Raw genomic sequence first — 17,089 nt, 5'->3', positions numbered from 1 at the left:
AAAAAGATTACAGAAGATTATAATGATCACATGCCTCCAATTTTAAGTTTAACGTGTAACTTCACTTAATCCCTAAAACAGCATGTAGATAGGTCTTTCCCAATTTTATTTATGAAAATGCAGATGCTAAGAACTTAACTGTTAACCTAAACATACCATTCCCCTGCCAAAAAAAAAAAAAGCCAAAAAACAAAAACACTTGGGTGTGCAAACTAAATCAATGTGTGTAGCACTGCACCCACCATCCCCATGCGGCCGCTAGCCACCCTCAGCCACCCCCATGCCAACCCTTGTGCCATCCCTGGCCAACCCTGCACCATCCCCGGCCAACCCCTGTGCCATCCCTGGCCATCCCCAGCCAACCCCACACCATTCCCAGCCAACCCCGCACCAACCCCATACCATCCCAGCACCGCATGCCTACCTTGCCAACTATCGTTGCAGACACAGAGCTTTTCTCCTGTTAGGTCACAGTAACCATGATCTGGACTCCCACAATTGGCTTTACAGTAAGGAATGTCACATGCTTCCCCTTTCCAGTATTTGTCGCATTCACAATACACTTGGCTTGCAACAGAGACACTGGTTGTACACTTTCCATGGCCAGAGCAATTGTTAGGACAGGAATTGATTCTGCAAAACATAATTCACGGCTCAAATACCACCCGTGTATTGCCTGCCTTGGCCTCCCAGGTACAAGCTGTCATTCCACCGCCTCCACGCCGCTCATCTCACTGTTGCTTATGCTGTGCATCTTAGTTCATTCACTAGATGTCTTCTGTTAACAAAACTCCGATTTCAAGGACTACCCTCAACTTCTGAAGCACCTGCACAATTCTAGGCGTGATGTTTATAGAGACGTAAATAAATATTCTGAATATACATGTTAAGAAGAGATGTTTTGAACTCCTAAAACTTAAGAGAACCAAGAACTTACTTAGTTGTAACACCTTAAGACTCAGGCCATCACTTACACAGTCACAGAAGACATGTTTTAATGCCCTTGACTGACTAAACTCTGCTATACATATACTTCTGCTGTGTACACATCTGGATACATTATAGTATGAAAAGATCCCATAATAAGCTGCTGATTCAAAAGTATTTCAAATACTTTATTCCTGGTAAAAAATTTTCCCATTAGCAATTTCTACTTTATTAAGAAAAGAAAAAAAATGACAGATGACTCCTGTGGCTATGTCTCTAAAAGCATCTGAGAGCACCTCTCATTACCTCACCCCTGGTCTTCTAGATATAAAAGGGTTTTAATGAAATTAAATGTGGTAAGGGACTAGAGAGATGGTTCAGTGATTAAGAGCAATGGCTATTCTTCTAGGGTACACAGGTTCAATATCCAGCACCCATAAAGAGGCTCACAGCTGTCTGTAACTCCAGTTCTAGGGGGTGCAATATCTTCTTCTGGCCTCTACAGGCACTAGGCATGCATGTGATATACACAACACCAATGCATGTAATACACATACAAACACCACCCATGTGCATTAATAAAGTAAATTTAAAATATTTTAAGTAGAAATAAATGTTGAACAAAATCAAAGGGAACACAAACTCCTGAATAAATTCAAAAGCTACAAATAGCTGAATAAAATATGAAGCCAATGTAAGACTTCAGCAAAAAGATAAAAATATTGGAAGAATGGATCAGAAATTGTAGAATGAAAAACTCAATAAGTCAAATTAAAAAAATTAGGAGACTAGGAAAACCTTGCCAATAGATCAGGTAGAGTACCAGAGCAGCAGGACTTAATGATGAGGTGGCAGACATCAAACACTCACAGAATCATGAAGCACCTACGAATAGAGCATGCAAGGCCTATAGGATACCACTTTAAAACAAAACTTCTAAGTCCTGGTCATAGAAAGTATAAACTAAAAGCATAGGAAATACACTTATTAAAACCATAGCAGAAAAATTCCTAAACATAGGAGGAAAATGGCTATCAGATATAGGAGGCATGCAGCACACCAGTCAAGACCAGAGAAGAAGCCCTCGTCTCAAACACAGGCAAAGTACTAAGCATACAGGAAAAGTACTAAGCATTCAGGAAAAGTACTAAGTGTACAGGAAAAGTACTAAGCATACAAGTATTAAACTAAGTGTACCAAACAAAAGATACTGAAAGCTGTCTAAGGAAAGCATCAAGTCACACATACAGAAACTAACCAGAATCATATGGACTTCTCACAAGACCTTCACAGTAACACAGTCTTTTAGGGACAGGAACTTTGCAAAATGAACAGAAAGTCTTCATGATAAAAGCTAAAAGACCCCATGAGCACTGAACCTGCACAAAGAAACAAGCCACCCACTGTCATAGAGAACTTACAACATCTGACAATGTAGACTTCAACCTGAAATTGGTCAGAAGAAGAAAAAAGTAATTTCCATATTGACTAAAGGAATAATTCGTCGAGACTATATTATTATATCAAGAAGCAAGTTCAGTCTCACAAGACAAACACTGTTGGATGTAAAGGCACAGACTGACGTCAGCACAGTAACAACAGGCGATCCTACCACCCCACTCAACAACACAGGTCACCCAGATAAAATCCAACAAAGACTTACCAGACATTATACATCAAAGGACTTAACAGACTTCAATGCTACCCTGTCCAAACACTGCAGGCCGTACACTCTTCCCAACAGCCCATGGGAATGTTCTCTAGAGTGGACCATATTGTAGAACATGAGGCAAGCAAGCTGGAACGAGTTCCCATAGTCTCTCTGATCACAACGGGATGAACAGAAACCAACAGAACACTTACAATATACAAATTCATAAAGACTGAGAAACACACTCCAGAATGAATTTTAAAACGTACAATCAAAATGAAACCTCGATATACTGGAACCTATGCATTCAAATGAACATGGCTATCAGAGATAAACTTATTGTTATAAATATCATTGATTAAAATCACAGAAATCTCTATTTAAAGTCTTAACGAAGAAACTTGAAGTATTTAAAAAAAAAGAACAAACAAAAGCCAAAATCAGTAAATGGAAAAAGCAGTCAGTCTCAAGTAAGAAACTAACAGAACAGAAATGAACAACAGAAAGAATGAACAGAATAGGATGAGTTCTTCAAATCGGGGAGCTAGACTGGCAAACCCTTAACCAAACACAGAGAGAAGAGCCAGGCTAATAAAGTTAGAGGTAACAAAGCAGCACAATAGACACAAACGATGCCCAGTCAGTCACGGGAGCTTATCTACAGTCTAATAAACTGGAAATCTGGATGAAACGGGTCAACTTCTAGAGACCTACCAAAATTAAATGAAGACTGCAAGAACAGTTTAAACAGATCTAAAACAAGCAACAAGACTGAGAACCAGTGTCCCAGCCAGGAACTCCTAACCCGAGATGGATTAACTGTTGGAGTCTCCCTACCTGTAAAGAGGACAGTCACCTCGTCAAATTCCGCAGGTAGCAAGTTTTGTACTAAGTGTCAGACACATAACAGATTTTCAATGATCACTGTTCTGGTTTTAAAAGACAGAGCATATGGCCATGTACTTTTATCTCCTGTGCCTCAATTCCTTCGAGTGTAACATGAGAAAACCAACTCTCCCCGTGGTGAAAACTTTCTAAAAGAGATGGAATTCCACGATGTAGCTACAGCCCCCAGGATGTCCTTGAACAGAGAGGCTGTCAGACCTTAATTCCGACAGCTCATCAAGCTACAAGGAAACTACGTTAGAGCACAAAATGGCAGTGTAGGGCACCATGCGATCTCACATACGTGTTGCTACACATGTAAACAACTCTGGTGCTACTTTACTTAATCATTTACTTGGACAATTTTAAATCTGTAATTAACTTTCCAACTTCACAGCTTGGTGAAAGACACACCGGATTTGAAAACTATCATAAAATCAGACACAGAGGACAATCTGTGGTATATTGCTAATATATCAGGTCACTTAGAAAAAGATACTATATAAGTTGAAATTTAATATACTGACCTGTTCCATGTATAGAGGACATTCATATATGTTAGGTGTGCTTTTCCAGGTGAGACTGAACAAATACTTACGAATAAAAAATGTTGAAGCCAGTTAGGTTATATGCAGCATCACTGAAAAAGTGGAGCAGCGCGTAGCCAGACGTCGTGACAACCTCAGGCACCGTCTCGTTACCCCTCACTTCAGGAACGATCAAGCCACTAAAGGAGATCAGAAAGGAGAAATGTGGGGATCCACTATGACTGTACACAGAAAATATGCTCAAAAACATCATCCAACTCAGAATGCATACACGTTAGACTGGAGAACCAGCAGGAGAACAAATTACACTAACACACACACACACACACACACACACACACACACACACACGCACGCACGCACGCACGCACGCACGCACGCACGCACGTGCACGCATACACAGCACCTCCCCACCTCCTCCTCTTCCTCCTGCTCCTGAGCCCCCTGCTGCTCCTGAGCACCCTGCTCCTCCTCTTGATCCTCCTCCCTTCTTCCCCTCTTCCTCCTGACCTTCCTCTTCCTCTTGCTCCTCCCGCTGCTACTCATCCTCTTCTTCTAACCCTCTTTGGACTGAAATGTCCCATTCCTCCTTTTTATTTTGTTCTTCATCCCACGACAAAGGCTATACAACTTTAACTCAGTCTTAAGGCTTCATTCTAGGACACCTTAACATTGTAGCGAGTAGTTGAAAAAGAAGTAGCTTTTTTCTTCCCCTCTGACTCCAAACAGTAATGAAGCCAGAAGAAATATTCTAGACCAGCTTACAGTGAAATCCACTTAAAACTGTGCATTTACAATACAACGATCTAGGTACCCGTCACTTTTAAGATACACACTCTTGATTATTTGATATTCTGCCCTTTGTTGTACTAAAGCACAAATATACCCAGACAGTATATTTCATCTAGGTCAATAAGCACACAAGAGAAACAGGCTGAGAGGCTGGGTAGTAAATGCATAAAGGTTCTAAAAGCCACATGTTTCTTTGCCTGATTGGTCGGATGTATTTTGTTTTGTATTGTTTTGTTTCTTTGAGGTTTTGATGTTTTTGTTTAGTTTTGGTTTGGTTTGGTTTGGGTTTTTCTGTTGTTGTGTTTTTGTTCAGTTTCATTTTGTTGTGTTTTTTTTTTTTAAGATAGTCTCATACTGCATACCAGGTTGACCCTGAACTCATGATGATTACTGAGGTGAGCCACCATACCCAGCTTTGATACTGCTCTTTCTTCTCCCTGTTCATCTGAAAAACTATATTCCTCATTTTAGACCAGACTACCCTCTCTATATAATGTGAAAACATGTGATTGAATGAAGAAGTTGACAAATTGTACATTGTGAATTAGTGGATTCCTAGTTTTTATTTAAATTCATTGATTTTTTTAATTTAAATGAATTTGATTTAAATTCATCAAATTATTATTTTCCTACATAGCATATATCCGGATTTAAATATATCTTTATAGAATCACCACAGTCTAGCTACAGGACCTTTCCATCATTTTATATCCTTTCACCATCAAAACTTCCCACCTTCAGGCCCATTCTGCTGCTATATATGTTTCTTTGGAATATTAAAAATAGAAAATTAAGGTATATCTTCTACATATGACTTCTGAGACTCACTTTTGAGACTTTTTTCAGGTTTTTTTCACTTCTCAGAGCAGTAAATTTTTTGCCAAAGTTAAAGTAATATTTAGGCATCACGGAGAAATGGATTCCCTCAAACAAATTACATTTAATAGAAAAAAATGAGATCCAAAAGATGTTTTATTTTCAAATACAAATTAAAAAGTAAACAACCCCTGATTTCATTGCATCATCTACTATGTGGATGGTAAAGAGGATAGGTTTTAAAAGAAGGCTGTCAACAGAGTTTGCTTTCTATAATGTCAGTCTTAGTTTTACATATACATGTGTTTCTCACAGTAGTGGGATTAAGGAGACATAAACTATCATCTCTTTACCCCTCTGAGGCTTAGGAAAAACACAGAGGGAGAGAAAAGAATATAAGAGCCAGAGGAAGTCCTGGTGGTTTTGATTTTTATAGCTTTTTCCTCCAAATTAAGAAAAAACAAAACGCCCTCCTGGAGGGACAGTGTAGAACTGGAAGACTCAGGAATCCACTGACACACACGGCTCAGGAGCTCCTCTCACCCACATTCCTGCAACTAACCCCAAAGGACCCATTCATTCACTCAGCTGAACATGTACAGAATCATCTCTGTGCTGTCGCTGGGACCCAGTCAATGGTGAATATATATTTCTTCATAGCTCCTTAGGAGGTTTTGTGCCGAGTCCGGCTTGACCATCTATGGAACAGTATAACATGGTTTCCTGCCACTGGAACAGAGCCAGCAGGGCATGTACCTGCATAAGTGTTGATGGTTGCTGTGGGTGTGCAGCTTATTTGTATAATAGTGTACATATTTTCATGCTCCTCCTTCAAGGAATGTCCTCTCTATAATAACTCTATGATAATCAGAGACAGCATGAGTCTAGGAGGAGAGGGCATGTCTATGTCTCAGCAAAATGATAGAAGGCTGTGACCTTCAGGACAGCCCTTAAGGCTGTGGGAAAGAACGCTGAAACCATGGGTTCAAAAATTATAATTTCTCACTTTGCAAAGATGTAAGGATGTAATAGGAACGTATAAGGAGCTTCACAGATCTAAAGGAACAGAGACAGCTGCACTATGAGCCAGCTTGTCAGAAAGATACTAAGACAGGCACATACAAATGCCGCATTCCTGAGTTGAAGGTCAGCCTAGGACAGAGTGGGCTTAGGTCCAGAAGTGTGGAGAATGGTCATTCCAAGGTGGGATCTCACCCCGCCATCTGACTGTATATGCTTGTGCTTGCTATCTCTTCCTAAGAATCAAGAACCTGGGGTCATGGGATAATCAAAAGGGAACCTGGGGTAAAGACTGGATTGGTATGTTAAATAAAAGGCGAGCCTTTTGGTCTTCAAGAGTTACCCAGAGTTTTTTAGAACAGCAAGAGAAAGCTGTCTGGAGCAGAGTACAGAGAAAGAGCCATCTGGAAAGCCATTGCAAGCAGAACACAGGCCACCAGCTTGAACCCACAGTTTGACGTAGTCATTTGTTTCATCATGAACACACCTTCTCTCAGAATGCCTCTCCAAGCGGCAGCTGGCCCTTGGCAGTTGTGTAGTCATACAACAAAAATCAAGTACAATGACAAAAAAAGAAAAAAGAATTATATTTCTAAGACTTTAGGATACCTTTGAGGGCTCTCTGAAAAAGAAGAAGACCTTATTTGTTCGCTTGCTGACTAACAAACAGCTCAAAAGCACCAAATGAGGGTATGGAGAGATGGCTCAACGGTTAGAAGCAACTGCCATGCATGCAGAAGACCCAAGTTCGTTTCCCAGCACCCACATCAAGCAGCCACTTATCACTCCAGCTTGAGAAGACCAGACCTCTCGGGCCTCCATAGGCCCACATGCTAATCCACATACTCACAGGCAAGCAGGGAGCCAGGCAGATATATATATATATACAAACACACACACACATACACATACATTTTTAAAACTAAATCTTTTTTTAAGCAATAAATGATAAAGAAACTTCCATCTATTCTACAACATACCAGACAATTTGGACAAATCCACATTATAATACAATCCACAGAATAAATCAACTCTATAAAACCAAAAACAATCTCCTTAAAATAATACAGAGCTAACACCTAAGAATGCACCCAGGCTACACAGTCCTCTTTCATGGGACTATACTAATAGGTATGGGAGATTTGTCTTCATGGATAAGTATTGTGTAGTTAAAAAAAAAAAGTAAGGGCAGCTTTTGCTGCCAGTTTTTTGCATATGACCTTCAAATTCCTAAAGATTTCTCAAGTGACAAACTGCCTTTGCTATTTACAGTAGGTCTTGACGATCTCTGTCAATGGGTCCTTTCATCATGGGATCTAAAGTTACACTTCAGGTTTTGGACGGTCACTCCAACTAAGACACAATGGGATTAAAGAGTTGAAGTCATCTGGGATCAACCTGACTTAATAACACTGGAGGGCAGAATAAAGATCTGTATTCAGCCTCCTCATGGCCAGTGACTCAGCAAACTCACTCCAGACACCTGAAACTCAGAGGTGCCTCCAAGTGTAGCATGCACTAACGCGCGAGGCGGATGCATCCTAAGGACACAACACTTGGTGTTTGCCTTCCTTCCCTATCTCATTCTGTACCCCTCTTTTTAGGCCAGTTCCAACTTCTATTCTTATAAGAACTTTAGTCACAAATACAGCACTCTGCTGAGATCTATGAACTACTCTTGAAGATTGTCAACAATTAGGAAGCATGGGTTACCTGAATTCATAGCCAAATCGAAAGAAAGAAAGAGATTCCCCCCAACTTCCCAACTGGTGCGTACAGGGAGGACAGGTTTGGTACCCTTCCTAAGCAAGTCTTGGTGTCTGAACTCATCTGAGACCTTGGCCTTGTTCCCCACCCTATCCTCCAGGCTTCTGGCACTCTCTGGTATTTGGGTAGGTTATTCAACCTACCTGTGTAGATGGCTGAGTAAAATATATAGTATTAGAATTCTAATTAAATCTTTTTTCTTAGCAAAGTAGAATTAAACAGAACGTACTTTTGAGTTGAGGTTGAAACCCTAATCCTGGCTTATCACCTAACGAGAAGTAAATGGTTTCTGCGAGTCTCAGTTTTCTTGGTTGTCAAGTGGGGGATATAGAACTTCACCCAGATTTCTGAGAGGTTTAGAGGACATCTAAACTGGCAGCCACAAAACTTTGCATCAAGTAGATTTTCAATAAACTCGCGGTTTCCGTGCCCTCAGTATCTAAGCAACTCTGAAGCAAAGGTTTACTTGACTTCCATATTCTGAATCACGGTCCTCTGAGGAGAGTAAGTCAGGAACTCAAAGTGGGCAGGAACCTGGAGGCTGCAGCTGCTGCAGAGGCCTCAGAGGGTGCCGTTTACTGCGTTACTCCTCTTGGCTTGCTCAGCCTGCCTTCTTATAGAACCCGGGACCACCAGTCCAAGGCAATGCTACCACCTACAACAGGATGGGCCCTCTCATATCAATCACAAATTAAAAAATATCCTACAGGCTAGCCTACAGCCCAAACCTATGGAGGCATCTTCTCAACTGAGGTTCCCTCCTCTCAGATGACCACAGATCATGCCAAGCTAACATGAACGTAACCAGCACACTCAGGATAGGCAACAGGCATGCTTTATAATGGAATGTCTCCAGTTCCATATAATGATAATTATCTCAGGAAAGACTCCTTCAGCAACAGGAAAAAGTTAGTTAGTTTGGTAAATGAATATAAAGCCATTGGATACGTGAAAAACTAAAAAGATACAGAGAGCTAAGTAATAGTCAACAATCCCATAAACTTAATGATAGCAAAGTGGTGTGCTGTCAAATAAATGTGTAAACCCACTATCATATGTATAATAAATTTTCTTACATCATGATTATTCTCATGGGTCTATTACATCTCTATCTGGTGTCCTTACATTACTATTTCTAACTTTGCTTTTTGTAATGTTCAGAAAACTCCAAATGGAAGTTCTGATGGTCAAGAGCTCAATGACTAAGTGTTAGTTGTTCTTGCAGAGGACCAGAATTCGGTCCCCAGAGCCCATCTGAGATGGTGCACAACAGCCAGCTCCAGGGGATCTAACAATGGATCTAACACACAGACACACACAGAGACACACACAGACAGACAGACAGACACACACACACACACACACACACGACACACAGAGAGAGAGAAAAAAAATAGATAGATAGATAGATAGATAGATAGATAGATAGATAGATAGATACTTAGATCTTATTTAAGTTCTAAAAGTATTTACAGCAATATCACAAAATAAATACCTAATCTACTTAGTACAGGTTCACTCTTAAAGTCATGAATTACAGAATCATAAGATAAAATTGAAATACCAGTCCTTGAACGTTTGTCCAACAGATTTTCAAATGACTGATGAAATAAAATATTTGCAAGACAGTGAAAAGAATATTTAAAATTAAAATCACTGTGGGAACAGCAAGCTTCAATCTACGCTCAAATTTTCAACATTGATAAAACATGAGATGCTGTGTGATAACCTAACAAGCAGCATGTCACCAACCATGATGGCTAAGTTAAATACAAAATCTACATTTTCACACTTCTTCTATACTTCATATATTTTCTGCCTACTCACAGCTTTCCAAAGATACAGTATTATTTAAAAGTTTAAATTAATATTAAAATGTTATGACTTCAAAATTAATGTCCCGATTATATGACTACTTATAAAATACTATGAAGTAACTAAGATTTCCAGACTTCTGTGAATTCTAGAAACACCTCCTTTACTAAAAAACCCTTATACCAAGTATAACTTAATCCTTGTTTTCAGAATTTAAAATTTCCTCAGTTTACTAACACAGAACAACTATAAAAATACAAACCTTTGCTTATTTGTCAGCCTGAACTCACCCAAGTACCTCTGAACGGATTTACGAAAACATATTTAAACCAGCTTAAAGGAAAAACTAAATATGGTAGACATAAACCATATTTATAAAGATGCCTAGCATTCCTATAGAGTAGACTGTATTCATCTGTCGTGTTAACATTACCGCGTTTACACTAAGGTTGAGTCATAGTTCATAAAGGGTATTTATTATAACAGCCCTTGAAATCCGGTCATCAACAACCACCATAAATTAGAACATAAGGCGATAGGGTGGACTTCAAATAAAAAAACTACACAGCTGTTTATTCCCCTACAGCTGTGATAAACTCATCAGATAATCAGCGTTACTCACCTAAGTACAGCTACTAAAGGTGCGTATATCGAGTCTCCATCATAAACATACATATGATCCCAGCTGCATTCCGTAGCAAAGTGATTGAATCTTAACCTTAGCACTGCATTTGGACTGAAAGGAGAAAAATAAAGTATCTCTGAATTCAGATACCATATATAAAATATAGTATTGTTAGAATTGACATAGTAATTTTATTTAAAATCTATTACAGATATTTTTCTACGACTTGTTAAATCACTAGGGAAAACTGATCTGATGTCAAAATACAGGTTTGAAAACACATATATCTTTTTCCAAAAAATTCAGTCAGCAATAAAAGTCAGATGTTATATACTTGATTAAGGCAGAAGTTATACACTTCTTGATTTTACAATGAAACCATATTAAATTACATACTAACATGAATACGTTCTCTCACATCAAGTTGTACTTGAATAAAGCTGGCTACAAAAATTCTACACTCAGAAGCAACGGTTCTCATTGATACGGGACCTTTAAGTGGAGGCACTAGGCTCTTTCGATTTTTTTCTCAGTGGTGATTTCCTCCAGAGAGCAAGGTAAGACTACGGGTAAGGAGCAGAAGCAGTGCTGTGGTTCTAAAGAGACTTTTAAAGAAATCTGAAAAGCATGCCCTTCCAAACGCAGTCCTAAAACAGCGCCAAAGAATCCCTACCAATTCATAATAAAGTTTAAGTAGCTAGAAACTCCCCATTGTGAAAAGGACCCAAGGTCAATAAACTAACCCCTCCCATAAAACATTATGAACATATTCTTAAAAGATCCTTAGCAATACAGTTTCTTCAACTAAATTGTATTAAAATGCTGAAAATATTAATTAGTGGCATAGGTCAGCATGGAATAATAATACTGTTATAGTTTCTGCAGAATATGGAAACTTCCCAACAAGGTATTTCTTAAAAAGGCATAAGGCCTAATGTATTTGGTCCTGCAATAAATATAATTCAAAAACAAAATATATATTTACTATTATACCATTAAGGGAAGGCACTATGGTTTACATTTTTAAACTCCATAAATATTATGCATATGCTCCAATAATCAGCAAGGAAATAAAACACATAGCTAGTGATTTTACCCGACACATTTGCATCAGACATTGGCTTTAGCATCTCAGGATTAAAATCAATGTATTGAGTTCAAATTGTATACTTACTAGCCTTCAATTAGCCATGTACACTTTGTTTTATATTTATAGTTAATTGGACCATCTGTTAAATATCCAGAAGGTTCTGTCAACCTAAAAAAGAAAAATCAGGAAAACAATTACGTTAAGGTAGCCTGAAAGCATGCAATAGTAGGAGAAAAATTCAAAGCATTAGGCCAAAACAATGAGACCTAACAGTTACAAATTGGAGGCTATATTGACAACCTAAAACAATTTTGTCCCTACAAATGAAAAGAAATTATCTAAATTTCTTCAAATTGGATAAACCACGGCTATTTCAACTGACACCGTAGGAAAAGTCAGTGGAAGACTGAACATTTTATTGACGGGTTCTGTGTTGACAAAATGTTGACGAGGTTAAATTTTATCTTCACTAAAATTAGGCCCTGGTGAAAGGACAATCAGATGTCCTCTGTGTCTGGGAGTGACAGTGCACATGATTTGGGGGGTTGGCAACGGCTGCACATGATTTGGGGGCCACGGCTGCACATGATTGGGGGCAGCGGCTGCACGTATTTCACTGTAGCTGTCTTCAGACACATCAGAAGAAGATGTCAGATATCATTACGGATGGTTGTGAGCCACCATGTGGGTGCTGGAATTTGAACTCAGGACCTCTGGAAGAGCAGTTGGTGCTCTTAACCGCTGAGCCAGGCTGCACATGTTTCAATGCGCCACAATCATTAAGCAGCCATAAGACACGTCACAGTCTGATGCCCATTTTTATCAACTTCTCTTGACTAATTTATACTTGTAAAACAATCTTTGCCAATTTTAAAAATAAGAGTATGTCTAATTTTTCTATCTATACTTAAACAATTAGAAAAATGTTTTTTCGGATTCTTAAAATATTAAAGACAAAAATTTAGAAGCACCTAACTTCTAGATAAATTACTTAACAAGTTCATAATTCAAATTTTCACTTAGCCTTCATATGTATATATACATACATCACAGATAACCGACTTTTTGTAGTCACATAACAGACATATGTATGTATATACACCCTGATATCAGGGTCATAATCTACTCTTAACTAAAATTAAGTTTTCTATGTAGTATATGGAGCCTTAAAAACATTAGGAGAAAAAAAAGATTGACAATGTTAACGTTATCTGAAAGACTTTCACAATTCCTACAAATGGTTTTGGTAATAAAAATGCAAATTTATGCTTGGAAAAAAATTGAGGCGCTACAGACAAATCTCTATGTTCTCCAGATAACAAACATGTTCTGTATAGCCAGTATTACTATAAGTGGATAATACATTACTTTATTTTGAAACCTCAAAAACCCTGTAAAATAGTTAGCAATTCCATACTACAGATGAGAAAAACAAAGTACAATTTAAATAACAGGCTAGTTAACTTTCACTTCCAATAACAGCGGATGAGGTCATCCAGACACCCTCATACCAGCTTTAAAGGTGGGATAATTTTTAAATGTCCCAAGTCCGATCAGCAGCCGTATCTAGCGACCAAGCCAGGGCCTGGAAGTCACAGGTACTCTGAGAGAAGCCAGGCACAAAAGGCGGCTTTGGGGCTAGAGATTTCTCTAATCTACAGAAACTACCAAAAAATAAAAAATAAAAAATAAAAAAAAGTGTGTGCTTGCGAGTCCAGACTGAGGAATGACAAGACAAACCAGGAAACAAAGGCCGCAGCAGAAAGTCAGTGTGCCACATGGTACTTTTGACATGGGAACAATGACTTGTAATGGTGTACCAGCACTGTGATGACTAATCTTCATTGTCAACTACATCCTGAAGTGACTAAAGCCATGCCCCCGGAGCACCTGTGAGGGACTTTTCTTGGCTGGATTATTTGAAGTGGAAGACCCTAAGTCCATCTGAGGTCAGAAGACCCACCCTCAATGGGTCACACCATCTGGTGGCAGGGCACACAAAGAACCTGGAAGGAGGAAGCTCTTGCTTTCCCTTTGCTAGCCCTCACTCACTGGCAAGCTCATCTGTCCTGGCCCTTCCCCCTCTCTGGTGTCAGAACCCATTTCTCCAAGATTCCAATGTGGACTGAAAACTGATAGATCTCTAGGTTCTCCCTTGGACTCCAGCACCAGACTGGGTCTGCGAGATTCTCACCCCATGCACTGACATTCCCGACTAGAAACAGCCAAGGCTGGATTACTGAGTACTAACATACAGATGTATACTCACTCGCTCATTCTATCAGCTCTGTTCCCTAGAAACCCCGACTAACAGGAAAGCAAGGGGTAAGCCTGAGAGCATGAGTCATCGAGCAACAGAAAGTTTCAAGGTTTACAGCTGCTTAATAGGATGCTAAGAACCTTACCCCGGCCTCAAGTTACATCCACCAACAGTTTTTGTTTTTAAGTGAAATGTATGACTGTTGAAAGATAATTAAGCATAAGAAGCAAGATACAAAATAGGAAGCTACAAACAATAGGCCTGAATCAAAATTCTCCATGACTGCCATACGATGTATTCATTTAAAAAAAAAAAAAAAAAAAAGCAAAGTTCAAAAAGAAAAATGTTTACATTGGAAACAATTAACTCAAAAGTATAAATAAAAATGGTAGCAGTTAGGATATTTCTGAAAATTCTTGGTACTGAAAAGTACAATAAGCGAAATTAAGGCTAAAGTGAACAGGTTCCAGTAGAAATCAAGCACAAATGACAGTAACTTCCCAACGACACCAGGATAACTGAGAAATCAAGATCTGTGTTTGAGGCAGGTCATTCCACCAAGCAATTTCCAGTGGGTAGGTAGAAAAGGACAAAATCATAACATAACAAGCCGTGTTCTTCTAACGGTTGGCATAGCTTCAGTGCATGTGTATGTGTGTGTGTGTGTGTGTGTGTGTGTGTGTGTGTGAGTGTACACATACCACTCTCTTTCTCACAACTGTATTTTGCACACAAGCAGTCAGAAGCTAATTTTACAGCTAGACTGATCACTCACCATGGCTGAGAGAGAACAAAAGAAAAGAATCCATACGACGGTCAATACAACGCCTTTGGGGATTATGCGTTCTCATTTTGCGGCAAAGGTGAAACACTCTTTACTTGTAAGAAGTGTGTCTTCGTAGGTAAACACAGTGATTCAGGGGAGTCAAATGTGCTCAAAAGGCTCCCCCAGAAGCTGCATCTCTACGGGATACACTGTACCAGTCACCCATCTGGTACCTTCTCACCTCCCATTCATCCACTTGCCTACTGTGTTAAAATAGACCCGGACCCTTCAAATAGTTTTTCTTTGCCAGATGGCGAGGAGTTTTACAGTCAGCTGGCATGATTTGTTCACAAAGTGCCCTGGAAGAGACTCTGGGAGGAAAGGACTTTGCTTCCTAGCGCCACTGTGCATGCAGCCCGTGTGGCTTTACCAACAGTAAATTACTACACAACACATGGACGGCAGTATCCAGACACCAACAGCCTCCCCCAGCTTCCTCTCCGCCATTTTTTTAAGCAAAGACCAAGAGTGAGACACTTCCATGAACGGCTTTCCTCAGCTTCCATAAAACATTTCAGAGCACGTCAGAGTGAGTTCACCGTGGTCCCACATAACCCTTCCAGTCACTAAGCCTGGGCTGTGCTTACCAAGCAAGATGTCAACTTCAGACGGTGAGGAGGGACGATCAGCCGGCCACAGGGGCCTGCTCTCATTTCTGCTCTTTCAGGATTCTCATTCTCTTATCCCTCTAACTATTAACATGAAATTTTCTTAAGACTATAATTCTTTTTCCTAAATATATTAAAACCAAGTACAGTAATACCAAGTGGTATTACTGCAAAATAAATGGACAATAACATACTTCTTTGCACCCAATGGAAAGGCAAAATGCTGACAATATCAAATATGGGCAAAGAGGTAGGGAAAAACTCTCATGGGAAAATTAAGCACAGCTTCATGAAATAATTTGCTGCTATCTTAATAGTTGAAGATGGGCACACTGTAATGCTATGACTGACAGTGGCAGTGCTGTGTTCAGACTGTGGAGCAATGGCTGACAACGGCAGTGCAGTGCTCACACCATTGTGCAGTGGCTGACAGTAGCAGTGCAGTGCTCACACCACAGTGCAATGGCCGACAGTGGCAGTGCTGTGCTCACACCACAGTGCCATGGCCGGCAGTGGCAGTGCTGTGCTCACACCACAGTGCAGTGGCTGACAGTGGCAGTACAGTGCTCACACCGTAGTGCAATGGCCAGCAGTTGCAGTGCTGTGCTCACACCACAGTGCAGTGGCTGACAGTGGCAGTACAGTGCTCACACCATAGTGCAATGGCCAACAGTGGCAGTGCTGTGCTCACACCACAGTGCAATAGCCAACAGTGACAGTGCTGTGCTCACACTACAGTGCAATGGCCAGCAGTGACGGTGCTGTGCTCACACCACGGTGCAGTGGCTGACAGTGGCAGTGCAGTGCTCACACCACAGTGCAATGGCCAACAGTGGCAGTGCTGTGCTCATACTCTCTCAGACTTTCTTACATTTCCACACATTTGGTCTGATTTCTACGGTGAGTTTCTGAATCTTTGTTGAAGGGCTCTCTTCAAGCAACTAAAACTCATTTTGCTCATGCAAATGGTGAGACTTGATTATGAATCAACCTCCTCCCAGGAACAGCCTTAGCCCACAAGTAGGAACATAAATGTCTTGGCCTCCCTGCCTCTCCGCATTGATAATGCCAAAGTCACCCTGTCCCAAGCACTTCCCTGTGGAACCAAACTCCAACAGTCCACATGCTAGCCGACTGTAGACCTCTACCTGACTGCCCATCCCTCCCTATCAGTCTCCAGACTTTACAGAGGTACATGTTGCATGGTTGTGCTCACTGATGCAGAAAGTTCTGTGATATCCGTAGTGGATCTTAAGAAATTTAGTTGAAGGGCAATATAAAGACAGTGATGCTGGGCTTGGCAAAATGGCTCAGCAGGTGAAGGGGCTTGTGGCTCAGTCAAACAGCCTGAGTTTGATCCCGGGACCCATGTGGTGGAAGGAGAGGCTCAACTCCAAAGAGTTGCCCTCTGACCTCCACACAACTCACCCTCCTCCTCCTCCTCCTCCTCCTCCTCCTC

The 17,089-nt window shown here is 40.3% G+C and overlaps 1 protein-coding gene across 2 annotated transcripts in view; it reads right to left on the bottom strand.

Moving 5' to 3' along the window:
* The window catches only part of Atrnl1 (attractin like 1), a 518,026-nt gene that overhangs the window by 487,344 nt on the left and 13,593 nt on the right, over positions 1-17,089 (bottom strand). For both annotated transcript variants that reach the window (XM_021219342.2, XM_029541782.1), the window contains exons 2-5: positions 12,021-12,104; positions 10,844-10,957; positions 4,062-4,190; positions 425-633 (exon numbers count right to left, since the gene is read on the bottom strand). In XM_021219342.2, the coding sequence (XP_021075001.1) occupies positions 425-633; positions 4,062-4,190; positions 10,844-10,957; positions 12,021-12,104 (536 nt within the window). The remainder of the gene's footprint in view (positions 1-424; positions 634-4,061; positions 4,191-10,843; positions 10,958-12,020; positions 12,105-17,089) is intronic.

Source organism: Mus pahari, chromosome 1, assembly GCF_900095145.1.
Source record: "Mus pahari chromosome 1, PAHARI_EIJ_v1.1, whole genome shotgun sequence".
NCBI lineage: Eukaryota > Metazoa > Chordata > Mammalia > Rodentia > Muridae > Mus > Mus pahari.
Note: the sequence above shows the minus strand (reverse complement) of the source record. Positions and strands in the feature narration are given on the sequence as shown.